The 27,197-nt window shown below is 45.6% G+C and overlaps 2 protein-coding genes across 2 annotated transcripts in view; both read left to right on the plus strand.

Annotated features, from left to right (window-relative positions):
• Positions 1-19,366, plus strand: LOC125235133 (protein stoned-B-like). Its single transcript, XM_048141577.1, has 15 exons — positions 1-221; positions 992-3,268; positions 3,329-4,950; positions 5,243-5,411; positions 5,713-5,858; positions 6,192-6,360; positions 6,961-7,176; positions 7,658-7,802; positions 8,324-8,558; positions 8,967-9,135; positions 12,885-12,999; positions 13,469-13,632; positions 13,865-14,019; positions 14,751-14,961; positions 15,930-19,366. Exons 2-15 carry the CDS (start codon positions 1,023-1,025, stop codon positions 16,066-16,068), a joined length of 5,901 nt encoding a protein of 1,966 aa, XP_047997534.1. The 5' UTR covers positions 1-221; positions 992-1,022; the 3' UTR covers positions 16,069-19,366.
• LOC125235134 (serine/arginine repetitive matrix protein 1-like) overlaps positions 16,616-27,197 on the plus strand; it is a 14,639-nt gene continuing 4,057 nt past the window's right edge. Inside the window, exons 1-3 of the mRNA XM_048141578.1 lie at positions 16,616-16,727; positions 23,488-24,164; positions 24,426-27,081. Coding sequence (XP_047997535.1) covers positions 24,060-24,164; positions 24,426-27,081 — 2,761 coding nt within the window. The 5' untranslated portion in view covers positions 16,616-16,727; positions 23,488-24,059. The remainder of the gene's footprint in view (positions 16,728-23,487; positions 24,165-24,425; positions 27,082-27,197) is intronic.

The raw sequence follows: 27,197 nt of genomic DNA on the forward strand, positions 1-27,197 counted from the left end.
GTGGTGAAAAGTAATTGTCTGCCATTATGTTTAGGTGAGAAGATCGGTGCAGGAGGCTGGCTGTTACATAACGCTGCAAGCGTAGGATGTGAGTGGTGAAGTTTGCGAGGGCGGGCGGGGCTGCGCGCGGCGCGGATCGATCGCCGCCCGCCCAGTCCCTCGCAGAGCGCGCCCCGAGCGCACGACTCGACACCCGGCGATCTTCTAGTGTTGCGATGAAGGTAGTTGTAGTGCGGAAGGTATGATAACTGTAGGTAGCGGCGGTAGGATCGGCCGGTACGTGTTGCTGTTGTGCCGCTCACCATCACCGGCCACGACCATCTTCATCGATTGTTTATACAGTTGTACTGGCTTTAGTGACCTTGTCTTGACTACACTAATCTAAGGGTTCTCTCACGGGTTTAAAAATCATCAAAGCATCAGTAAAGCTAAAGGGTAAAAGGCCAAGGCCGAAGGGGATGCTGCGTAGCGGACATCTTACAAAAATTTTCGGCCATTTTTCCTCACCTGTCACTTCATCCCCATTACTCGTTGGCTTTTTATATAACGCATGATTCTTACTTAATTTTCACGTCACTATTTTACTTGCCTACTAATTGTAAAAATACATCGAGTGTGCAAATGGGTTAACGTAGAGCTATTAAGCGCTCAGCGGCGTCCCGGAGGACGTCACGTCACGGCCATCTATCGATTAAACTTTCTATATCTGTATTCTATAATTTTACTTCAGCGGAACCTTAATATGATGAATATCTACTTATTTTATTATTTGACATAATACTAAAAATAATACAATAGGTATACAATAATATTATATCTGTGTTTCGGAATATATGACGATTATAAATACTTGGTATACCTACTTAATCAAGAACAATTTATACGAAAGTTGAGTTTACAAAGTTACCTAACAGTATGTTTCCTTATTGAGGTTCCGCTATATTTGCGAAGAAATTCAGGATTTTGAACGATATTATTTGTATTGTTTCAGCAACGCAGAGACCTCTTTATAAGCACATATAATGCTAAAACTACCCAAAGGCCTTAAGAAGAAGAAAAAGGGAAAAAAGTCCAAACGCAAGGACGAGGAGTTATTTACCGAAGAGGAGCTCGAGAAGTACCGCGCGGAGCATCAGCAACCGGCTGAGTCCGGCGAACCCTCCAAGGAGAATGAGGAGTGGTCCAAGTTCAAGGACTTGACCACTGGCATCGACAGTGTTCTCAAGAAGACTCAGGGTGATCTTGATCGCATCAAGTCCACCTCGTTCTTCCAACGCATTCCTGCGGGCGTCAAGGAGCTCCCGCCGTCGCCGCCACCTCCGCCCACGCGCCAGGTGGTCACCGTCACCGCCGCCGACTTCCCGCAGCTCGCCGCTGCCGATGAGCACGACGACGCGAGTGACATCGGCGTCACCGACGACGAGTCTGAGGACGACCAGGACGATATCTTCGATACTTCGTATGTCGAGGCCGTAGAGAGAGGAGAAGTCAAGCTCGCAGTCGTCCCCGACTCGCCGGACGACGCGCAGGACGACGATCTATTCGATACATCTCACCTCGACGCCCTCATCAAGGGACAGGATCCTAAAACATCCACTGGAAAGAAGGGACTAGACATTGGAATCGCCGTATCCGTCCTCACAGGTCGGATAGATAACGTTACTGTCACTACTAAACGGTCGCAGAAGAGGGCTATCCCGGCAGACTTGTTGTTAGAGGGTGACAACAGTGACCCTTCAGCCGCTCCGCCCGTAACCCCCGTCGCGCCCAGCGAACCCGAGGAGAAGAGTATCCTCGACATCGATGCGGACATACCTATCAATACTCCGATAGACCTAAGTGTTTCGCTTCATACGTCTTTGATTCAACAAAATAAAACTCAAGAAGATCCTCTAGAAACTGAGATTCCTGATGAGCCTCAACCGGTAGAAGAAGAAGACGACGAATTTATTCAACTAGCGGCAGAATCCTTCGAAGTTAGTGCGGAAGTAACTAAACTTGAACAAACTGAAATAGTTGCAGCACCTGTGATTCAGGAGTCGTGGTCAGTTTTTGAAGCCGACAAAGTATCTGAAGTATTTGCAGAGGGTGTCGCGGAGGATCAGATAGACGTTATCGACCCCTATCTCGACCAGGACGATCCGTTTGATACGAGCTTTGCAGACGCGGTAGTCCCCGTAAGCGCTGCTGCATTTAAAAAGGAAGCTGTTATTTTAGAAGACGACGACGATTTCGACCCTCGAGCCGAAGAAAACAGAGCGAGGTTAAATAACCGACGGAAATCTTCCGTTCGTATTCACTTAATTGACCCATCTGGCATCAGAGAGTCCATCACTTCCGACGACCTTGGGGATAAGGAGGAGTCGCACCCAGCGCGTGACTTATTAGGTGGCAGCACCACCGATTTGACGGCTCTCGGTGATTCTCCTCTCGATCCTGTGGATATTAATGAGGATGAAATAGATCCTTTTGATACTACTATCGTTGATAAAATAGTCGCGCCGGGCAGGGTCGAATTGAAATTATTGGAACAGGAGCTGATCGGAGCTAAGTCCGTACCGACAGTGCCTGTGTACCGTGTACTTAGCGACCCCGATTTTGACCCGCGTGCCGAAGAACCCGCACCTTTATCCGAACGGCGTGCCAGTCGTCCTGAGAATCTTACCTACAGCAAGAGCGTAGTGTTTGACGTCGACCCTACGCTCCAGCCTGACAAGCCCAAGACCGTCAAGCCTGTTACACCATACTACACGCGCGAGGTCTCGATCACAGAGGACACGGAAGACGGTGAAGCTAGCGACACCGTCCCCGGGACTTTGACTAGAACTCGTTCGGACGAGGATTTGGCATCCAAGTTCACCTATCAGATAAAGAGACGGCATTCCGAGCTCCCACAGTCAAGCCAGAGCAAAGCAAAGCCGAGTCTGCTAGAAACCGCTCCAATCGACATCCAGACTAAGGTTCTGACTCCGTGCACCCCGAAACCCCAGCCACTTGTGGAGGAGGAACTTGACCCCTTCGACACTTCGTTTGCCGGGGAACTAGCACCAACTAAAACAGAGTTAAAGTTGTTGGCAAAAGAATTCTCCTGCGACGAAACTAACGTACCAGACGGACCTCAGGATCTATTGGACCCGTCAGACGATATATTCCAAATTAAAGCGCTTACTCCTGAGCCCTCAATCATTTCTCGACTGCCAGAGGAGGAGTTAGATCCATTCGATACCTCGTTTGCGGGCGATCTTCAACCAGGAAGAACTGAAATTAAATTGCTCGAATCAGAGTTTCTTAATTAAGACAGCAAAATGGCGTTCAATCCATTTTTAAGCATGGGAGAGCCAGTTGCGCCGGTGACGACGGAAGCTGTCAATCCGTTTATGATGACGACGGATGAAGCACCGGTGGAGTACACTGGCGACAACCCTTTCGCAGCCAGCAATCCTTTCTCAGACTTTGGGTATGACCCGCCCGCCGGTGATGTGCCTTCTGATATATTCGGTGCCGAGCCCACTGGTGGTGCTACCCAATTTGACGGTTTCACTGCACCCGCTGAGCCTGCCGGTGGGTCCACCCATTTCGAAAACTTCACTACGCCCACCGCGCCTGTTGATTTGTTTGGCGCTCCGCCGGTCAAGCCGACCGAACTTGAGCTAGTCAACACAACATCGGACTTCTCCTTTGGAGAAGATGCTAATAAAGCGGGACCACTTCACCCGCTCCCACCGGAGACCCAGAATCTTATCCTGACTGTCACCGGACAGATGGAGTTTACGAGCTCGCACTTGCTCGACCGCATTCCGCCGACACGCACGCCAAGTCCCGTGTCTGTGCGTGACATACACTCAGCTTGTCCGACGCCGGAGCCTGAGTTGGAGCCGCTACCATTGGATGAACCAGCGCCTGTGCAAGCGGCGGCTCCCGTTGTCCCAGTGCAGTCAGACTTCGATATCAATCGCAACAAGCCGATGCGACCGCCACCCGCACGGCCTCCCGCGGCTCGCCCACCTCCACCCCGTCCTGCGCCGCCACCGGTTCCACAGGCACCGGCACAACAACAGCCAACTACGGACGATATTAACCTCTTCGACGCTCCGGCTCCCGTAACTGTGAAACCAACCAAGGAGGCTATTTTAAGTTTGTATTCAGCACCAAAGCAGGAGGAGAAGCCGATTGATTTCCTAAGTGATGATATATTAGACAATGTTCCAGCTGTAAATGCTGAAGTGCCGAACACTACATCGGCACCGGTTCCAGCAGCCCCGGTCCCAGCAGCCCCGGTCCCAGCAGCCCCGGTAACCGCCGAGCCAGTTGCTGCAGTACAGAAGCCGTCGCCACCAAAAGCTCGTGAGCCACCTCCATTACCGCCAGCGCCCGCAGTAGCAGCTGCGCCGATCATGCCAGAAGCAGCACCTATGGACTGCTCTGAGCCGGCCGAAGCTGTGCCCCTAACGAATACAACACCATTCTCCGAGGTCACAAATGATAATTTCTCGATGGAGCCGCGCGACGAAGAGATGAACCCCTTTGAGCCCGGTGCTACGTTTACGGACTCCACTCCATTCACCGGTGCAGGCACTAACATTTTCGGAGTGCAGGAGGGAGAGTATACGGCTCAGAGCAACGACACTTTCGGCGCAGTTGATAACGGTTTTGGAGCCGCTTCTAATGGAGCATTTGAAACCTCAGCGACCAACATTTTTGCCACACCAAACGACGCGTTTGCGGACAACGAAAACAGCTTTGGTATGGAAAAAGGCAGCGCATTCGACGCACCGGCACCTACGACAACAGTGGCGTCGGCGGGGTGGGATGCGGCACCGGCTCCGGCGGCGGCGGGTTGGGATACCGCACCCGAGGCCATGGCGCAGGACGCCTTCCCAGACTCACAAGACGCCTTCGACGCTTTCTCTGCCAAGTTCGACAACACTGCCGCCAAACACCTGAACACAGGTACTTAACTAATGCACCTTTACAAAATACTATTTCGATAATATTTCGACATATCAAACTACGAATACTAATATAATAATTTTAATTTTAATATACCATATAATAATTATGTACCTAAATCAATTGTGACGTTATAAATAAATGAGTATGAGTATGAGTACTATCATTAGAGTCCGTAAGTATTAGAAGTTCCGTGAGTATTGTTGCTACTCAGCAATAGTAAAATTTCTTATGGAAGTCGTATATTCCATTAACAAGAACAAGGAAATCTCAAAAGCTGTTGTGTTTTCAGGCGCATGGGGCGATGACGGTGCTTCAGAAGAGACCCAAGGAGGCTTTGAGGCGGAGGCGTTCGACCCGTTCTTGAGCATGGGCGCTCCCCCGGCTCCCGCCGCGACGCCGCGCTTGCAATCACAGGGCTCGAAGGACTCTGCTGATGACTCCTTCTCACTATTCATCAGGTAATTTGACGAACTACGTTGTCGAGAGCTCCATTTTTCTTTAAGACACATTTATTTAGTGTCATTTAAACTGTCAATTTTCCGTGTCAGTGGAAAAGTATCTGGAAACTTAAGAAGATTTTTGACTATAGTTGGACTGTGTTGTGCCTTCAAAATCCGCCCAGGTTCTAATCGTATCCATTTATTTAGAGCAATTTGATTATGCTGTCGTAAGGGGATGAGTTCTTAGTTAGAGCATCTTGATTGCGAGATGAACATTGTAGGACCAAACACGATATTAGAAAAAAACATTTTTGCGCAGACCAAAGGACAGTACCGGTGGAGATGCGGGCGCTGCGGTGCCTGCGTTGGCGCCCCCGCCTCGTCCGCAGGCCTTGCCGGAGTCTCCGCGCGCCAACCCGTTCGACAAGAGCGCGGAAGCCCCGATCCCTCGCGCCGATGCTTACGGTACGCACTGACTGCCCCGCCACCTTGTCCGTGCAGAGAGAAGTTCACTATCAGATTAAACTCCCTTGGTATACTTAAGTTTCACACAAACATACATCGGTATCAAAAAATCTTTGCTATAAAGCAACAACTTGTAGCTGGAACTGGAAGTCCGTGCTATTCTTCGAAGTTTTTTTCGATTTTTCGTTAGGTTCAATCTTCAAACAGACAATAAAATCTAGGGTTGACATTAATTTAATACAGCTTGAAAACGGAAACTATATAAATTATATTACATTGTAATGCAATGTTTTCAAGGTGAATAATAGGTAGGTATTATGTTTATATTTACAGAGGAACAGCGCCGCGGCTCCGGTGGTTCGGGCGGTGAGACGCCACCAACGCCGTTGTTCGACGACGACGTATCCCAGCCACTCGAGGACTTCCCTCGGACCAAGTACGACGGACCTGGCTGGGAGATGCAGCTCAGACAGCCGGTCAAGAAAAAGATTACGGGACAGAGGTGAGTCTTGTACAGAACTGAAAGGTCTGGGCACATCTCGGACACTGGCGATCAAATATATGAAAGAGGCGCGTTCTTAGCACACATTCTAAGCTCGTGTAGGTGAACGCGTACCATGCTTGTATGAGTGAGATATGACAGGTTGACTGTTCGCGTTTCTGACAGGCGGTAACTGTGAGGTAACTAAGAGGGGTAGGCGGTGCTTTCAGAGGGGAGCGGAAGTGGCCATACTGTACGATAGTACTCTTTATTACACTGAGGTCTGGATCTGTTGTTGTGTGGGAAAACTGCTTGAATATTTACAACTTCTTTCGGACCCAATATGACCGCTTAAATACTATTATGGGATATGCTACAAGGACAATCGGATTACCTGGTAGATATGAAGTATTAAATATCACTCACACACTCACAGTACGGTGGATGCGTTATTCAGGACATTGTTCGTCTAACAACATGGAAATTCCCGTATACTAATTACTTGGGCACTGGGAAAGGGGAACAATTACTACTAAATTAATACGATCTTATCCCATTTATAGGTCAAGTGTCTTGAAATTATGCGAGAATGCCTGAATCACATGTGACGCTGTTCCGCAGGTTCTGGAAGAAGGTGTTTGTGCGTGTGGCCACGCAGGGCGAAGCGCCCGTGCTCCAACTCTTCAAGACCGCTCAAGACAAGGAGCCATATCAGGAGCTGCCTCTGCAGGCCTGCTACTCAGTGTCAGAAGTCGGCGCGCAGCAGTTCGACACCTTTGGCAAGATATTTACGGTCAAGCTGCAGTATGTGTTCTACAAGGAGCGCCCGGGTGTCAGGTAAACCATTGAAAAACTAACCGTTTTAAAAACTAAGTACTCTAGCAGAATGCGAATTATCGACCGTATGCCGACATATCGTGTTAGCGTAATGTCTAGATCCGCTGATACAATGCATTAAATTACTGACGTAATAGGTACTGCGATATCTTTGCTGTTGTTGTTAAAATGTTGATAGCTCCTATGTGGATCACACAGAAAAAAAGTTTGTAACGATTTCTTCATGTTAAATCTTCTCGGTAGGGAACTAAGTACTTAAAGTAGAATTAATTATGCAAAGTTTAGACATAAGCTGTTGCAGGTAAGTACATGAATGTTAAATATTAGTTCTTTGAGCCAAATCATAACATTCATGAAAGCGAATACCTACATTTTCTCTGGCTCTTTCTTTCCTACAAATGCAAACGTAAAACAAAGAAGGTCCACCCCTTTACTTCCAATTACGTTTTTAATTGAAACAACAACTACTGTGGCTCCACAGGCCCGGGCAGGTGACGAAAGCGGAGCGCATCACGAACAAGCTGTCACAGTTCGCGGCATACGCCATCCAGGGCGACTACCAGGGCGTCAAGGAGTTCGGCAGCGACTTGAGAAAGCTGGGGCTGCCCGTGGAGCACGCGCCACAGGTATTTGGATGGTGGATTTTATCTATAATTATAATGTTTACAGGTTTGTCTAGATAAGTAAAGGTGAACAAAAAACGGAAAGGCAGTTACTTTCAAATTCCCTCTGAACTCAATGCTTGCTTGACGCTTAGCTTGTTTTGTCTTCTCTTTTCTCCTTTACTTACCTTAAAATCAAAATTAAAAATAGAGTGTTGAAACAGAGTGAAAACCTCCTTGAACTGGGTACATAGCCGAATGGCACAAACGCTCACGAAACGAAACACTCGTAGATATTCTATCTCTTTCGCTCTTGCGTATTGGCGCGACAGAGCCAGACTACCTTTCGCGGCGTTTCGTTTTCGTTTCGTGTCGCAGAAATGCCATTCGGCTACGGCACCTGGAGTAAGTACTTCATACCGTTTATTTTCGAGCGCCAACTATCTAAGTACTACTCTCTCAACCTAAACTGAACGGCTTTAGCACGTCATGGTAACCTCCCAGTAAGTACAAGCGCGTAATTCAAATCAAGTTTGGCTTTCCAGGTGTCTCAGCTATTCAAGCTAGGTTCCCTCAACTACGAGGACGTGCTGCAATTCTCATGCTGCATAGAAGAGGCGCTGTTCCGGCTGTCAGCACACCGCGACCGCGCGCTGGCTTACAAGATGGAGGAAGTCCAAGTTACTGCTGTTGATGAGTTGTATGTGGAGCAAGATGCTGACGGGTCTGTGCATAAACAGATTGCTCGTGTCAGGCTATTCTTCCTTGGATTCCTTAGCGGTGAGTTACAAATCAGTCAAATCTTACCAAGTATTAAATACTGCTGTCGACGAGTTGTACGTGGAACAAGATGCCGATGGATCTGTACAGAAGTAGATTAAGCGAGTTAGGTTAGTGCTAGCTTCTAGTTCGCTTCCTGGATTACTTAGTGGTTAGAAATCAAGTAAATATGCATAATTTAAGAAGCACAAGTGACTGTCATAGATTAGTTAGGTATGTACATTACATGCCCAACAAGATGCATGTTTCAGTGTTATCATGAGTTCGTCAGAATGTTGTGTTCCAACATACGTAATTACTTTCACGTTTATAAAATTAGGGATAGTAGCAATTGCTTAGAGGATATATATCAGAAACAGAAATATCTCTATCTCTTTAATAATAACATTAAGAACCACTCGCTTACAGGCATGCCGGACATCGAGCTAGGCGTGAACGATCTCCGGCGCCAAGGCAAGGAGGTGGTCGGGCGGCACGACATCATCCCTGTAGTCACCGAGGAATGGATCCGCGTCGAGGACGCAGAGTTCCACGCTTGCGTGCAGCCCGAGGAGTTCCACAACACGCAGATTATCAAGTAAGACTCATTTTCAGAGCCAGAAACAAAATAAGTTTTAAAAATGTGGTGATATAAGTGCCCCCTTTTCAAAATGTGTAAAATACGAGTATGAGTATTTAACTAAACTGTACTGTACTGTGACTACACCAGCCAGCAGTTACTGCTGCAAGGACGCAGAGGCGCTGGTCCTAACAGAGAGGGAGGGACGGGAGGCTCCTCGAGCTTGCTCAAATGCACGTACCGGCACGATACAGGCCGCCGGTCAGAGGCGTATGCTGGGTGTGCTAACAACCTCCGTCCTGGTGAACCTGTACCGATTCAGGACGCGCCTTCGGGCCTACTCGTGTATTCCGCCCGTCGTCTGCCGCCCTGGCATGTCCGGCTGACCCTCCTGCCCGAGACACCGGTGAGCCAATAATACGGGTGGGGAATGTGGGGCGTTTGCAGTCAGGATGGGGATCGACGGGAGTAGAAGAACCAGACCGAATACTAGCATCGTGCCCAGTGTAGGGAAGATGGATAGATATGTGTGTAAATATATACGAAGGGATGGCGACTGCGGTTAAACTGTTTCCCGGTTTTTTTTTTATTTTTTTTATTTTTTTTAAAGTTGAGATTGATTGTTTGTATCCAAAGCCATTGTAGTTGAGTTTTCTGTAACTCCGACGAACCCATATTATCCCTCTTTCTCGTAATTCTTCCAAGGAGTCTCCCTGAGTGTAGTAAATACTTGTCGATTGCCACAACACATAACTATATGGTAACTAAATAAATTACACTGAAAATTCAGTAAATATTTTCACTCTAATAACTGCTTTCGCTGTAAGATAAAACTGAGGCAATATAACACGATTTTAGTCTAGTATTTATTTTTATTTTTATTGACAGTACTACTTTCTTCGACCGGCTATGCAGCCTCACGTCATTCTTGGTGATATGAAGAGACAGGGTATATAATATCTGCGAAGAGGGTTCCGCTGCTCTGCTGAGCATTCTTGGGATACTGGGTTATTTTTCTGTTGATAGTTTCGTTTCATGTCATTCTTTCAGGACCCGGTGTATTTCTTCTTGTTCTTGGCAGACGACGAACACGGGAGGTAGCAGAAAGAACAATTTGAGTGTCCTTCATCTATGAGTAGACTTGGCGACATAAGAGTTCCAGTAACTTGTATCTACTGTTGGCTAAGTGCAGCGTAATGTTGGTGGTTGTAGTTGTAGACCGCTAACAGTTCGAAAATTTGCCATGAACGGTGATGACACGTCCGCTGATGTGATAGATGAATGACGTTTTGAAGCGCAGTTCCTCTTGAAAAAACAGTTTCTTCTAGTTCGTGGACGACAACCAAGTTTTAAGTCCTTACTTTCATGATTCATTCAACCACTACACATTAGACACTCGTGCACAAGTTCGCTTAAAGAAAGCACAATAATAAAACAACGATAGATTACGTGGTATTAGTCACTCAAAATAACTTAATAATCACCTTACAGCTACTGTTTCGTCACATTCACATGTACCACACCCCAAGACACTCGATCTCGGCCATGTGTCGTTTTAGGTACCTAGAACTTAGAGAGTAAATATAAATACATTTTTGGGGCTGGTTTAGCCTGCTCTGGCAAAAAAAGCTATTTATACAATAAAGCTATGTTATTTTTCTAGTAGGTAGCGTGGGTTCGACTGCCATATGGTCCGATGGGCCTTTTGTCTTAGTCATAAATTTGCGTCTGCAGAGATTTGAAGAGACATTTGGATGACCCTATTCTCAATAGAGTATTGCGTTTATCTTTTATGACACTTGACCGTGTTTGGCCGAATAGCGGTGGCTGGAGGCCAGATGTGTGCAATGTGCACGCCTTTACGAGGAAACTGTCTTGTTTTTTTTTTTAAAGTAATTTATCCTTTTCTTTACTGGGTAGTTATTGGCTTTTTATGAGTTGGGATTGCAATATGTTATGTTGTCAAAGTTACCCTGATTATTCCAGAGAAAAATCCTCTTTTTTGGTTCTCAAATAATTTTGTCTTATATTTCCGGCTAGCAATGTATCTTCGGGGAATTAATGGGTTGAGTAAGTACCTAAAGGGGTGTTATGTACATATGACTTTATAATGTGAACTTAGTATGTACATTATTATATGTTTTTCGAACTATGATATTTCGTTGCAGTCCTTCGTTATAACGGTACTAATAATATGATAATATATATTATTTAGCGCAAAGAAATAGTAAACTAAATGTTTTGCAACTGGCCAACTAAACATCGCTATCGGAATTGAGACCAACGTGCCTTCTTAAGTCTACGTTCCTGTGATCCTGTCTAGTGTGTACCGTAACTTTCATTCTAGGGACACAATTAACTAATATAAACTACTACGTAGCTTGCTTTTGATACCCAGGCTATCGAGGTTGCGTTATGGAGATGCAGTTGAGTTGAGGCTAGGGTCTCGTATGTGACCTGTCTTCCCTACCTATAAAGAATGTTATAGAAACGTCGTGGCTATCACTCAATGGCTCTGCGAGTCAACCCCTTAATTCAAATTGATCAAATGAGGCGTTATTTAATATAACTTAAGATTAGATTAATTAGGACTATAAGATTAATTTAAATATAACTGAAATGGGCCGCGTGACCGGCTCTTTCAAGTAAATGTCATATATGTATATCTAACCGCGTCTTGAGCCGATGCGGGGCTCTAGATTTGAAATCTAAGTTAAACTAACGGGCGTGTGATTAGATTGGTGTGACATGTATGCTTTGTGGTGTGCTTATTAAATAGTAAAAATATGGTCATGGTATATAATTTAGGCACAGTGTGTAGTATAAGATTAAAATAGGCATATATAATTGCGATCCCCTGATGATAAAAGAGTATTAACGTGACCGCAGCTTTGAGTCCCCGTGCTGACTCATGGGGGATATGAGTACCTAGGTGCGTTGGAGGCTTAACCAACTCTTAAGTTTGGTTCCCAAAACCAAACATAGTCCAAACGATATACTTTGGAGCACCGGTATTAGCACTAAGGCTTTACAGAGATGGAACGAGCTCACCAATTTGGTCGCGGTGAAGGTGTGGGTGACAGCTGGGCTGAGCTGCCGCTGCTCCTCGACGTTGGGTCGTAGACACCGGGCCCGGGTTAGGCGAGGGCGAGAGCCACCGGCACTGGCACCCGCTTGGCTTGAGTCGCTATTTAGTACACCTAAACGTTATTTGATCTAACACTGTCTCTAAAACTGTTTGCAACTGTCACTGTAAGTATGTAAACACACTTCACACTCGTAAACTCATACTGCGGATTGTCTTTGTGGTTGCTGCTGGGTGTTTTTGGTCTCTCACTGTCTCTAGAAGTTGGATAAATATTAAAACACACGGCACACTCGTGACGCGAAAACTACAAACAACATAAACACACTAGGTATAGGAACGGATCGTAGGCCGCGGTCAGTCGGTTACCACCCGTAGAGTCGTCGCGGGCTCTTTTGTTTTGACCGGGGTTTTACAACCCTTGAGGGACAATTGCGCTCGCAGGGATGCGTCCGTTCACCACGGCGTCCCAAACGAGACTCCAGTATGAGTATTTAACTAAAATTCGCAAATTAAAAGGAGGCTGGGTTCCTTTCCATTTCAGCTTAGTCGAAAAAAAAATTAGGAAAATTGGATATTTTTGATGAACTCTATCACCTTTAGAAATAAAAATGCCAAAAAAAAGAAGAGAGCATTGACCTCCCCTGTTGTGCGTTGACAACAAATGTCGTGAATTGTGCAGGTTCAAGCCACCAGATGCGTGCTACATCGAGCTGCTCCGCTTCCGCGTGCGCCCGCCCAAGAATCGCGAGCTGCCGCTGCAGCTGAAGGCGGTTTGGTGCGTCACTGGGAACAAGGTTATTTGAACTGTGTCCGCTTTTATTTACTTTAAAATTAGATAGTTTAAATATTTTGTAAACTTTTGTTCTCAAATTACGATTCTCTTGTTGCTATAGCTATAAGTACTTACTATACATATTATAAAATTGATATGAGAGTAAAAAACGTGTCTAAAGCTGGGAAAAACTCCCTAACATTTCTAGATAATAGCATGAAGTAAAAGAAGATTCCATTTTATCTCTATAGGTACTCGATACTTACATATTCTTTCCCCATCATCATCATCATTCTTTCCCCATATAAGAATAAGTACTTTGTTAATGTAGGGAATTTCACAGACTTTATTTCGTAGGCACAGTTAGTAATGAATGCAAGGCGAGAATTTAGGACAAGGATGGCAAAAGGAACAAATATTTGTATTATATTTTGATACTTTATATCAAGTACTGAACATCGTCTAAGTAATGATGATGACACTGTTTGCAGGTGGAGCTTCGTGCAGATGTGTTGGTGCCAGGCTTCGCATCTCGGAAGCTAGGACAAGTTCCGTGCGAGGATGTCGCTATCCGATTCCCTATCCCTGAGTGCTGGATCTATCTGTTCAGAGTGGAGAAGCACCATCGTTACGGCTCTGTCAAATCTGCGCACAGGTAGGTGACCCTATGAAAAAAAAATTCAATGATTCCTTGACTTTTAGTCGCAGAAGAATACCTAGCTGAAATTCGTCTTCGAGGGACGTTATGGGCTAATGTGATTTGCTATACTCATCATCACATCATCAGATCAGGCACAGAGGACTAGTTGTCCAACTTGCTGTGCTTTAGATTTGTCTAGGTATTTCTAGCTGATCCTGATTACACGAGCGATTATTTTTTTCTGCAGACGTACAGGCAAGATTAAGGGAATCGAGCGGTTCCTCGGCGCCGTGGATACGTTGAGCGAGTCCCTGATAGAAGTGACGTCAGGGCAGGCCAAGTACGAGCATCAGCATCGCGCGTTGGTCTGGCGGATGCCACGACTGCCTAAGGAAGGGCAAGGTACGTGTACATACCACCATCGTAAATATACTTCGACCGTCTTTTGCAGGCGAGAAAATCAAAATTTCTATAAGAGCCTTCCGTGCTTACAATTTTGAAAATTTCCGCCTAATTCTTCTAACCGCCAATTTACTTACATTGTTATGTTACTTTTGCAAGTTCATCCATGTCAGTGTCAACTCTCGTCACTTTATAACAAATTGTGTATATTGGTGAGTGCGATAAGTTTATCCTTTGCAGATTTTCACTTTTACAGATTATAAAAAACTGACCAAGGTCTAGGTATTGAGCCTTGAGGTACACCCATAAACACGCCATTTGAATAATTCCAGTTCGTTATCAAATAGACATCACTTGTCCAAAAGAGTAGTTATGTAAAGAACATTAAATTTACCATACTTAATTGTATGATATTGTAAATAATAACTCAAAGCCGCGTGGTCTACGCATTCAAAAGCCTTCTTGATGTATCAATTGCCAGATGCACTAATTTAAATAATTAAAATAATTTATTTGGTAAATATAATAATAGAGTACGTATTAGATCCGCCTAAGATAACTCTGTTTTCACCAGTGGTAATAAGAAAAAGTGTGGAAATGTTACAATATTTTAATTAATAAAAATTTCATGGTGACGTATAATTTGTTAATTATGCATAATTATGATGAAGAGAGTTATCTTGATTTGACTCTCGTTTGACACTTATCCTCGCTTATGTTTCTCGTTACAGGCGCATACACAACGCACAACCTGGTCTGTCGCATGGCTCTCACTTCCTACGACCAGATCCCCGCGGAGCTGGCTCGCGCCGCTCACGTCTCGTTCACGATGCCGGCGACGCAAGTGTCTCACGTGACCGTGCGCTCCGTGTCACTGCAGAATCATGACCGCGACGATCCGCCAGAGAAATACGTGCGGTATCTCGCGAGGCACGAGTATATGTAAGTACTATTTATACATACTAATATTATAAATGGGAAAGTGTGTGTGTCTGTTTGTTTGTCCGTCTTTCACGGCAAAACGGAGCGACGAATTGTCGTGATTTTTTAAGTGGAGATAGTTAAAGGGAAGGAGAGTGACATAGGCTACGTTTTGTCTCTTTCTAACGCGAGCGAAGCTGCGGGCAAAAGCTAGTACATTTATATACGTATATGACATATGTCTTAACGATGTTGCAAATATAAATGTACTAGCTTTTGTCATTTTTTACTTCGGGCCAATTCTTCGAATGAGGCATATGTCAAAAAATGACTGAGGTAAGAATGAACGTAGTTGACTCTGTAACTCCAATATGGAGAAGCGACGGAGAGAGATAACTACGATAGGAAAAGGAGCGTGAACGATTGTCCTCTTGGCTACGATGGCAGGACCTACCTTTCGGGAGTATACTTGGCTATTAGATACCAGCAGCATAATCCGTCTTAGAAAACTAAGCATACCGTATGCCCATCCTACCGACTGCGCCATGTAATGTTTTGAAATAAATATTTCTGATGATTTAGTCGAGTGAAAAGAAATAATTTTATCCTAAGATCAAACACAGTCTACCAGATTTTTATACATTTTCGGTAACAAAAAAGGAAAGTTTCATACAAACAACCTAGGACATTTTGGGAAACCTAGTGGATCTTGCTCAGCATCATGGATTGGACTCTATCAGCGTACCAATTTTTATCAAAATCGGAGACGTGATCCAAATGTGCAAACTGTTCGGGAGTTACTGATGAAATTCCATTACATATCATCCTCACATAGCGCACCAGATTCGTAGTACTTCCCGACCTAATTTGAAGTACGTTATAACAACATTTCATTGCAAGTTTGAGAAAAAATAATCTAGTACAAGCTTTGCTTAGTTTGGGGCTAAGTTGATCTGTGTAAGCTGTCTCCAATTTTTTTTTTTGAACAGCGTGGGCATCGAGCGTACAACGGGCACAGCAAACGCGCCGTCGGCGTACGCGGCCGCCGCCGCCGTGCCGCGCGCGCCCGCGCCCGCGCCCGCGCCCGCCGCCCCGCAGCCCCCCTCCTCAGACTCCGACTCCGACTGAACGGTCGAGTTCACTCTCTAACTGCGTTTACACACTATCTGGGGCCTATTTCTCGAAGCTACATACTCCTTTACTAGTGGCAGTTCGATGTCTAATATGACAAGTTGGAAAGAGACTTCCGCTTGTAACTTGTAAATTTCAGTTTTGGGAAATGGGCCCCGATCCGACATCGGGTGTAGGACCGATATCCTATACATTATATAAAAAAATAATGCGCCATCTTTAAAAATGCCTATGAAATCCTTCCTACATCCGATATCGGATCGAATAATGTGAAAACGATCTATGGTTGGCGAGGCTTCCGGTAGGTGAGAAGGTTCTCACAGTATATGTAGTAGGTCAGCAGTTTGAGATCGATCTCGAAAGCGTGGTTGTCGGCCGGCATCTATCGAGATCAACCGTGAGCCCTTGGAAGCTTGGCCGGCCGCGTAGACAGTGTTTAGAGTTTAGTTATGAGTGAACACTCGAGCGGGTGAGCGTGACCGGCGGGGCGTGCTACATTATACACTACTGCGAACGTTAGCGAGCGGCCATACTGTAAATCGTCCCGGGACCTTGACGCTGCGCCACACGCTCCACCGATAGCGCCGCTATACTCGCCACCGCGACAGAGTTCCGCTTCGCTGTGTTGTTCAAACATAAAGAAGAGGATGTAAAAGGTGTAGTAATATTTTTCAGATACGGTTTTAGAACAGAATAAAATAAAATATCAACTTGTGAAACCTAAAAATGTCAAGAAGGTATTACAACTAATTTTAAATTAGGTACCATCGAGTCATGGTCATGACTTATCTCAGATGCAGAGACACCATCTAGTACACCGTCACAAAACAGTATTTAGACCACGAACTGTGACCTTCTGTCTTTTGCTCCTAATTAAACTGTGAAATCATCTAACATAATCTCATATTGAATATAATAATATACAGGAAGGAAATCACGTCAGATATTTTTTGCATTATATATTTTGTACACATTTGAACTTTGTGGACCCTGAAAGTAGGATTTTGAATGTATAAGTAAGTATTACCGATCTCCCAAGTGATGTTATTGTTATTATTTTTCTAATATTATTGTACAGATTATCTAGGTTGTGTTTCTATTTATTTAGTTTAAGTAGTGAAAGTTTATTAATATTTAGATTCTATTATTTAATATTTAATAATTTTCGACACAAGATGCTAGTACTGTAATTTTGTATGAGTATATAAGAATTTGAAGTAATCAGTAACTTAGATAAAGTCAGTTAGTAAGGCAGAGATAAATTTCAATAATGGTCCATTTAATTTTAAATCAGGTAGTGATTGATTGAAGTTGTAATATTTATAGGAAAATTTGTTATGATGTTGTTATGCTTCGATCGTTTGTTTGTGCGTGGAGAGTTATAGGAGAGTTAAGTGAAAGAGATCTAAAAGATGTACCTATTTATTGTAAACGGCGCAACAACCCATTGAATAATACCTACTAACTTCAGCTTTTTTGAACCCAATTCAAAAACTTTACGTAAGACTTTTTTAAAGGTCTTTTTCAAATATATCTATGTTTGCGATCTCCGACCCATACAAAAAGTATAAGCTACCGCAAACATATTCTCAAAAAAATTGCTCCTTTAACGACAAAAATCGAGATCGAAGAAAATCGCTCGATTTTTGCAATTCGTATTCAAGACGCTGATGTTAGTAGGAGATGTTAATACACATCGATGCGTCATTAAAATATCTTAGACAGCAGAAACACATTGTTCTATTCATGCAAAATATCCAGATACATGTTACAAAAAAATCCAAGTGATCACGCTCAACGTCTAGCGTCAGTGGCTGCGTCAACTGCCTTATCTATTGCCCATTTTATGAAGCAGTTGCGTTACAGCGTCGCGAGAGCGGAATCGCCTGTTGCGTTTTCAATACATGTTCCTTTTATTACGTGTGAATAATTCTACCTCGTTGCGTCGTACCGAGGGCCTAGGGGGAGATCTCCTGTACATAGTAGTGATGATAATGAGCTTCGGACGAAAACCCGCCGACACGAGTCCAATTGTTTGCTACTGTTATTATAAAAATGTAACTACTCTATATTTTCATAAAATACGTACTAAAATATATCAACATTTTTGAGATTATAAATTAAAATACGAATATTATGTCTCCCGCGTATAGTGTAAGCTTTAGAAGCTCGAAACGCCAGTGAATCGCGAGGCAGGCAAATATGTTATACCAAAGCATATTAGAATAAATAAAATTGCTTATCTAATGTATGTAATGGGTGACAATAGCGGTAGCAGTGTTTAAATATTGTAAGAGAACATCAAGTGTCTAGAGATGCTCCATTATCATAATGATAAGAAAAGTAGTGTAAGGTAGGCTAGACGCGGCGACGACCCGGCACCTACGATTGTGATAATAATATCATCTCCATAGTTGTTGATCATTATATTAATGTATGTTACTACACTTATAGCAATAAAGTATCCATATAACGTGCTAATTTGAGGTTGTTTTAAGTTGTCACACTTGGTCCAGCGAGATTTACGGCGCGTTTACACTATTTCAATATTCAATGTAGTGTAAACGCTCTTTTATATCGATGGCATGGAGTAACTACTAGAAATAACCATTGACCTATAGCGTCTGTCTGTGTGTCTGTTTGCTGCGTGCTTCCTGTGAACCGAGCTTCGCTCGAAGCACTACCCTGTATGTAGGTATTGTATAAAGCTCACAAAACTAGTACAATTTCCAATAAGTAGCAACCTAAACACTTGTTCGAATTTCTACTATATCTGTATGCCTATTGGGAAAGTATAATCTATATTATAGCGGTGTTCATGGCGATTACAAGTTAACGGTACCTATATATGCATAAGTCTAGTGCTAAGGAAAACCATATATTGTAGAAAGTTTATACTAGCGTCTTTTGAGCGTCTTCGTCTAGTCGACAATAAGGTGTCGACAATAATGTCTCTACACAGCGCTCATTTACGTTAACATCGCGTCAAGCAGCAGTTATTTAGTCGAATAACGACTCCACGCAGTGACGCCAGTGTGGCTAAAGCGTCAAAGGTGTGAGCTGAAAACAGAGATAAGACCATTCGCATTCCCACTTAATGTCGCAGCTCACCGCTGCAGCACTATGTCGTTACTGAGCCAATAGAGTTCACTAGAAGTCGACGCTCAACGCTAGTGTGATCTCTCGTATACCTCTCCGCTCGCGGTGGGGCCCCACAGTGAGATATTCGCATGTACCTTGTAACCACGCAGATGGATCCTATGTTCTGTTGTCAATAAAAAAATATGACTGTGAATATGTACGCTTATTTGAATCTCCTAAAACTTCGAGAGGTGTGCGAGTGTGCGTAATAGCGAGGGTTTATTAGAACCTATTTTTAACCGCCGCCTCAAATATCTCAAGGAAGGTGGTTTTCAAGTCGTCTGTATATTTTTTTAACCGCTGCCTCAAATATCACAAAGGAAGGTGGTTCTCAATTTGTCTGTATTTTTTTTTAATGTTTGTTCCACGATATCTCCGTCGTTACTGGACCGATTTTGAAAAAAAAATTTTTGATTGAATGTATATGCAATATATGCATACAGATTGGTCCCATTTTTCTCAGAACCCAGTTCTGATGATGGTATCCTGGAAAAATCGAGGGAACTCCTCAAATCTGAAAGGCACACATATGGTGATTTTTGTGTTTTTAAGGAACAGCATGCATTTACGTACGAATCAGTGACATTTGGTGCAGTGGAACTGCTGATGATGGTCAGAACGGAACTCCTCAAATCTGAACGGCACGCTTATAGTGACTTTGGTATTTTTATAAGAACAGCATGCACTTACGTCCAGAACAGTGACATTTGGTGCAGTGGAACTACTGATGATGGTCAGAACCGAACTCCTCAAATCTGAACGGCACAATTATAGTGACTTTGGTATTTTTATAAGAACAGCGGGCACTTACGTTCAAAACAGTGACATTTGGTGCAGTGGAACTGCTGATGATGGTCAGAACCGAACTCCTCAAATCTGAACGGCACACTTATAGTGACTTTGGTATTTTTATAAGAATAGCGTGCACTTACGTCCAGAACAGTGACATTTTGGTGCAGTGGAACTGCCGATGATGGTCAGAACCGAACTCCTCAAATCTGAACGGCACACTTATAGTGACTTTGGTATTTGTATAAGCATGCACTTACGTCCAGAACAGTGACATTTGTGCAGTGGAACTGCTGATGAAGATCAGAACGGAACTCCTTAAATCTAAACGGCACACTTATAGTAACTTTGGTATTTTTATAAGAATAGCATGCATTTATAAGTTCAGAACAGTGACATTTATTTAGTTATGTTTGTTAAGAATAGTTTTCAAGTCAAAGTTGTTCAAGCTTCGATTTCTTATAATATAATCGGATTCATGAGGAATTGAGGAAACTCCTCAAACCTTAACGTTATAGGTACGTATATTCATTTGTGTTGCCATCTAATAATTAAATCATCAAAAGCAGTTTTGAAAAATATTTACACATTTCTACATAATCCAACATTCGCAAGTAGCTTTCACCAGAACCCGAAAGGCGACGGTTTTTTTTCTTAAAAATTATTTTTTTAACCGTCGCCTCATATCTCTGAAGAGGGACGGTTATCAAGTCGTCTGTATGTTTTTTTTTTTTTATGTTTGTTCCTCGATATCTCCGTCGTTACTGGACCGATTTTAAAAAATTTTTTTTGATTGAATGTATATGCAATATATGCATACAGATTGGTCCCATTTTCTTCAGAACCCAGTTCTGATGATGGAATCCTGGAGAAATCGAGGGAACTCCTCGAATCTGAAAGGCATACATATGGTGATTTTTGTGTTTTTAAAGGAACAGCATGCTGCATTTAGGTACGGAACAGTGACATTTGGTGCAGTGGAACTGCTGATGATGGCCAGAACGGAACTCTTCAAATCTGAACGGCACGCTTATAGTGACTTTGGTATTTTTATAAGAACAGCATGCACTTTCGTCCAGAACAGTGACATTTGGTGCAGTGGAATTGCTGATGACGGTCAGAACCGAACTCCTCAAATCTGAACGGCACGCTTATAGTGACTTTGGTATTTTTATAAGAACAGCATGCACTTTCGTCCAGAATAGTGACATTTGGTGCAGTGGAACTGCTGATGATGGCCAGAACCAAACTCCTCAAATCTGAACGGCACGCTTATAGTGACTTTGCCATTTTTATAAGAACAGCATGCGCTTACGTCTAGAACAGTGACATTTGGTACAGTGGAACTGCTGATGATGGTCAGAAGTGTCAGAACCGAACTCCTCAAATCTGAACGGCACGATTATAGTGACTTTGGTATTTTTATAAGAACAGCATGCACTTACGTCCAGAACAGTGACATTTGGTGCAGTGGAACTGCTGATGATAGTCAGAACCGAACTCCTCACTCATAGTGACTTTAGTATTTTTGTAAGAAAAGCATGCATTTAAGTTCAGAACAGTGACATTTATTTAGTTATGTTTGTTAAGCATATTAAGTATTCAAGTCAAAGTTTGTCAAGCTTCGATTTCTTATAATATAATCGGATTTATGAGGAATTGAGGAAACTCCTTAAACCTTAACGTTATACGTATATTCATTTGTGTTGCCATCTAATAATTAAAGCATTAAAAACAGTTTTAAAAAATACTTACACATTTATACATAATCCAACATTCGCAAGTAGCTTTCACCAGAACCCGAAAGGCGACGGTTTTTTTTTCTTTAAAATTATTTGTATTGCAAGTGTGATGAAAACATTGTGTGTAACTCGGGGCGTAACTATATTGAAAACTCGAGATTTTAACTTACTCTCGTCAACAATATTCAAATTATTCAACCACCCCACGTTGCACGATATATCTATGTATATTAAATACAGAATACCTACGTCTGCGTCCCTAGCCGAATGCACAAACGCTCACGAAACGTAACGATCGTAGATATCTATCTCTATCGCTCTTGCGTTGCGTATTGGCGCGACAGAGCCAGACTACCTTTTGCGGCGTTTCGTTTTCGTTTCGCGTCGCAGAAATGCCATTCGGCTACGGGGCCAGTTTATCTGTTCAGGGTGCCTGGCCAACGCAACGTCACAACCAATTCCGCTCGTATCGAGATCGTTGCTAGGTGGCTCTGTCGCGCATTGGGAAGAACAATAACAAGAGCTACCAACGATAATGACACGATCGTAATCGATTGCGACGTTGGCTAGGTGCCCAGTTCACTAAATCTAGCATGAAAAAAACTATGGAAACGGATTAAATCGCGTATAATGGACCCGTTGAAATAAGTTTCATACACAAATATAGGTAAGCTTTATTGCACACCTTAATTTAATACGGATACCGATACATTGAACTAGCAATTTCTCTAGATTTTCTCTCGCGAGTAAAAATATCGCTAATAGTGTAAAGTGTGAAAAATAAGAATATTCGTTGGCATACAAAAGTTAAAAATAAAAACATGTAAAACACAACACAACTTTACACTACAAGTTTTCTAGGTTTATAGGTCAACCAGGCGATGACACGAATGAAAGATTAGTTATATGATTGCTTTAGAAAGGTCACCTGTGAATCTCTGAACGACACACCTATCTATGATCTAATCTAGCTGACTTGAAAGTTAGTTCAAGATAGCGGAAGTCTTCTATTGACCGCGAGTAACCCTGAGTTTGATGAACGAAGTTTTGATTGCAATCATGACTACTGATGTGCCGACGGAAAGTTTCCAAATTTCTGAAATTTTCACATAGGAAAACTTCGGGAACTTTCCATTTTTTGCATGGACAATTGTAAAGATGGAAAGTTTCCATTTCATAAATTTAAATTCCCTTTATTTTTCGTGAAACTTTCGTGAATTTTTCATGAAATTTAAGATTTTTTTGGAAAGTTCCCGCAACTTGCACATCACTAATCATGACCCAGCGCCTTTTGAACTTGCGAAGCCAAAACAGTCGTGTCATTGTTAAGAGTAGCAAATTAGGGGAATCGTTTACATAATGAACCCTTGTAATATACCTACAATACCTACTCAGTCAAAAGGGAAAGTTTACATCATTCTATCGCTCCTGTGTGTAAACCTCAAAGGGCCTTTAAAATGCAAATTGTAGTTGTTTCAAATAGTTGCTCCATGCATATTTGAGATACCGGTGACCTAGTGAGTGGCAACCGGTACCCCAATTACATGTCCATTGATAACATCGGGGTTCGCGCTATCCTGTCCTTCGACACGACACGGATTCCAACTTACGTAAGCAGGTACCTATATGTAATATTAAGCATGGGTTATCGATCGGACGTCATCGAGTGCATTTCAAACTAAATAATGAACGCTCGACAAGCGGCCAGGCGACTCGACAACTAAACTAAAAATCCATATTTTAGTGAGGGCGCAAAGTCTCGTGGAGGGTGCAGCGGGCGCGGGGCGCTTGGCGCGCGTGCGCGGGCAGCGCGCAGGCGCGTGGGCGGGGCCATCGTGACATCACGCGGCTGGCGGCGCCGCCACGAGCCCGCCACCACCAGCTGCCCGAGAGAGCCTGCGACCACGGCGCCGCCGCCGCCTGAGGCACCCGCGATCAGCACCCGCACTCACTCATCTTCCCGACCGCACACTTGACACACCGTGACCCCGTTAGATACACGTTTCCGTTCAGTCACGCGAAGGTGCAGTGAACCAGTGTTCAGATTATGTGCGTCCATTGGATTTCGTCGACAGCTGTTCACTTTACATAAGCGGATTTACATAAGCCGAAGCGCCTGAGCGGTTATGTTTAATCGTTTAAAAACGTGTTCTAATCCGCATCTGATTTTAGATGAGTGAAAGACAAAAATTGGAATGCAGTGTTCGGAAGTTCCTCGAAACGTGAAGTGATTGTCGCCGCTCAAGTGTGCTCTTTGTGTAGGTGTATTGACAGGTGACAGTAAGTGCTCCCAGTGTGACGGACATGGTGTAGCGCATGGAAGGCGCGCCGGCGCCGGCGCCGGGCCCGCGCCAGTCTCGTCGCGGGCCCGCGCCATTTGCCTCCTTCGACCACGACGTCTCTGACGAGGTGAGACAGACAGTATGTATCTCTATTTCTTTCTTCGCTTTGCTCTGCGACTCAGTCTTTTGCAGACGGCTGCATCGGGTCGGACAACGTTCACTTGCCTTTTCTCAGGGAGCGAGCCGGGTCGCCCGGGTCGGCTAGCCGCTGAGAAAAGGCTAGTGAACGTTCCATGGCTGCTAATGTTAAATTTGTCCATTTGTTCATTTAGCTTTCCGCCTTGTATTTTTGACAATACTCTGAACAAATAATTATCGTTCTATTTGGTTTCTTCCACAGTCAAGCCCTGAATCGAAGCAGACGTTTCAGTTGCCTGAAATCGTTGAGGACACGGCCGCTTCTCCTGCCGTGTCACTCGCGCCGCCGGAGCAACGCGCGCGTTCGCACTCATCGCCAGCCGTGGCGGGCGCGCTGGGCGCAGCGCCGCGCATTGACATTTCTCGTGCCTCCAGCTCCAGCCACCACGACTCGCGAGATTCATCGCCTGAGATGGCACTGTTCGCGGGCACCGCTGAAGATGCCGACACGCGAGGTCGTCTCGATATCGGCTTTCGCGAGGACGGTGCGGCCGAACTGCGCTCGTCCACTGAGGAACTTGCATTTTTAGAAGGTGCTCCCGGAGAAACAACGCGCACTCAACAACCGCCGCCTCCACCACTACCACCGCCTAATACGTCCGTCTCGCGTCGCCACTCGCGCAAGGATAGCCAAGGCTCCGAGGCCGCTCTCCTGGCGGTGTCCGGCCGGACGAGCCGTCTGTCGAGCGTCGGCTCGCAGTGCTCCGCGCACTCGGCTCTTTCTGGCTTCAGCGCGTCGCGCGTGTCACGTCTCTCTGTCGTGTCGGGCACATCACGTTCCCCGTCGCCACACAAAATGATCCTTGAGACATCCTTCTGTGGACCAAAGCCGATAGAGACCGATCCTGAAATTTGTGCTGCAGCTGTGGAAGAGCGGCTTCTAGAGTTGGTCCGCGCAACAGATCCTGCGCCTGCGCCCGCGAATACGCGCGATCGCCGTGAGGTGCGCACCGAAGCCACAGTCGAGAGCACGAGCACCAGGCCTGCCGTGCCGCGTGCACCTGCATCCACGCCCGTTCCCACTAAACCCGTGGTTACGGAACCTACGGTAGTCGTTGCAATCACGCCTGCTGAAGAAAAGAGGCAAAAAGAAACAAAAAATCAAGCCCGAGCGGCGCGCTCTAAAGAGCGTTTGTCTGAACCAGAGTTTTATAAGCATAGAAATCGCTCCAAGGACATTATCAGAATAAAGCTCAAACCCGATTCTGAATATGAGGATGATGATGATGAGAGTGAGCACACGCTGGTGGCGGGCGAGGCTCGGAAACCGGCTACATTAGAGTTAGCCGCGGGGCGCGCGAGTCCGTCGCCCCAGCGGCGATCTCCCTCGCCGGCCGGAGGCCCCACGTCACGGAAATCTTCCTTCTGCTCACTATTCAAGTCGCGCGAGACAATCGCCTCACCAGATTCTCCATCAGGTGTTCGTCGCAAGAAAAGTCTCACAGAAGGCCGCTCGCGTAGCAAGAGCCGAGACCGAGACCGTTCGACGACTCCTTCCTCCGCCGGCAAGCTCCGCGGCTCCGTGCTCTCTTTGTTCAAAACACCACGCCGCAGTGGCGCGTCTCCATCGCCGAGTTCTCGAGCTGGATCGCGGCCCTCCTCCCCCGGGCCGCCGTGCGTGCCACCGCCCGATCGCTCACGCCGTAGTTCCGAGAAACTAAAGTACTATGAAGACGGCGGGATTATTCACATTCCGCTGCGAACTCCGCCGGACGAGCGACCTAGCTCTAGTACTCGTCGACCAGGATCGGAGCCGGATGCGAGAGTGGAAATTCTACCGGAGCTGACGCGGCCCGCCTCAGCTCCTCACCCGCGTGACCGACCCGAGCCTCTCCCGTCAGTGTCCTCCGTTCACGCGCAAAAACCCGTCCATCGCACGGTTCTGCCCGACGGCAGTATCATAATCCCACTGCACTCCCCCACCGAACGGACGGCCTCGAGCAAGCCGGAACCGACCGTGATCACACCCGCGCCGGACTCAGATACGGTAACTCCAGATTCGCGGCGCAGTATCATTTCCTCAGAATCTCGACGTAGTGTGGTGACCCCCGATTCACGAGTCGGTACCACCTCGGAGTCAAAACAAATAGACGATAGCAGAAATGGTGACATGCGAACATCCAGTTCAGACGAGGGAAAAGTGGAGGTAGCCCCTGAGCCGGCGCCGACGGGCGAGCGCCGCAAGCAGCGGCTCGTGTTTACGACGCACGTCGGTAGCCGCGAGCAAGTGTTTAGCACTCAGTTCAGCATCACCAAGACGCCGAGCGTCACTAGTGAGATATCCGAGTCACTGCCAAGCTTCGAGCCGAGTCTGCCCGAGGAGCATCCGCCGCTGCTACGTGACACGCATATTACGTGCGCCGAGCCGGCGCCTCGTCCCACTCCCGCACCTCCGGTGCCCGTCGTTAAGTCCCCGCCCGGAAGCGACGCTGAACGCGCGTCGGCCGGTTCGCGGCGGTCACTCGCCGAGACGCGGTCGCCTACGCGAGGCTCTTCCGACTCGGAGGGCAGTTCGGAAGCCACACCGGCGCGCGGCGGCAGCGACGTCGAGCAGCGCGGCCTGGTCGTCCAGGAGTCTTTCGAAGACGAACTGCCATACGTGCCGACCACGTTGCCAATGGAGCGGTCGCTGGCGTTGCCGATGGTGCCGGTCCGCGAGCGAGGAGCGCGCGTGACGACGGCGGGGACGCGGCGGCCGCGCGCGCCGCCCGCGCCGCGCACGCCGCCGCCGCCGCCGCCGCCGCCAGCAGCGCCGACGGGCGAGAAGCTGCGCATCAAGCTGCCGCGCCGCCCGCGCACCGCCTCCGCTTGCGGTCCGCCGCGTCCGGAGCGGCCCAGGACACGAAGCGGTGGAGATGGTAAATATTATTACAATTTCTAATAATTCCTTCATTTTATCAAATATCACCACTAACAGAAGCTTTTTTGCGACTACCGGTACCAGTCCTTCTCCGATTGATACTGTTCGAAAAGG

Source organism: Leguminivora glycinivorella, chromosome 17, assembly GCF_023078275.1.
Source record: "Leguminivora glycinivorella isolate SPB_JAAS2020 chromosome 17, LegGlyc_1.1, whole genome shotgun sequence".
NCBI lineage: Eukaryota > Metazoa > Arthropoda > Insecta > Lepidoptera > Tortricidae > Leguminivora > Leguminivora glycinivorella.

Bases quoted from the DNA above. Each gene is read 5' to 3' on its own strand.
- LOC125235133 (XM_048141577.1), top strand. From the start codon at position 1,023: ATGCTAAAACTACCCAAAGGCCTTAAGAAGAAGAAAAAGGGAAAAAAG. The intron at 4,951-5,242 runs GTACTTAACTAA...TTGTGTTTTCAG, and splicing joins CGCCAAACACCTGAACACAG to GCGCATGGGGCGATGACGGT. The intron at 8,559-8,966 runs GTGAGTTACAAA...ACTCGCTTACAG, and splicing joins CTTCCTTGGATTCCTTAGCG to GCATGCCGGACATCGAGCTA.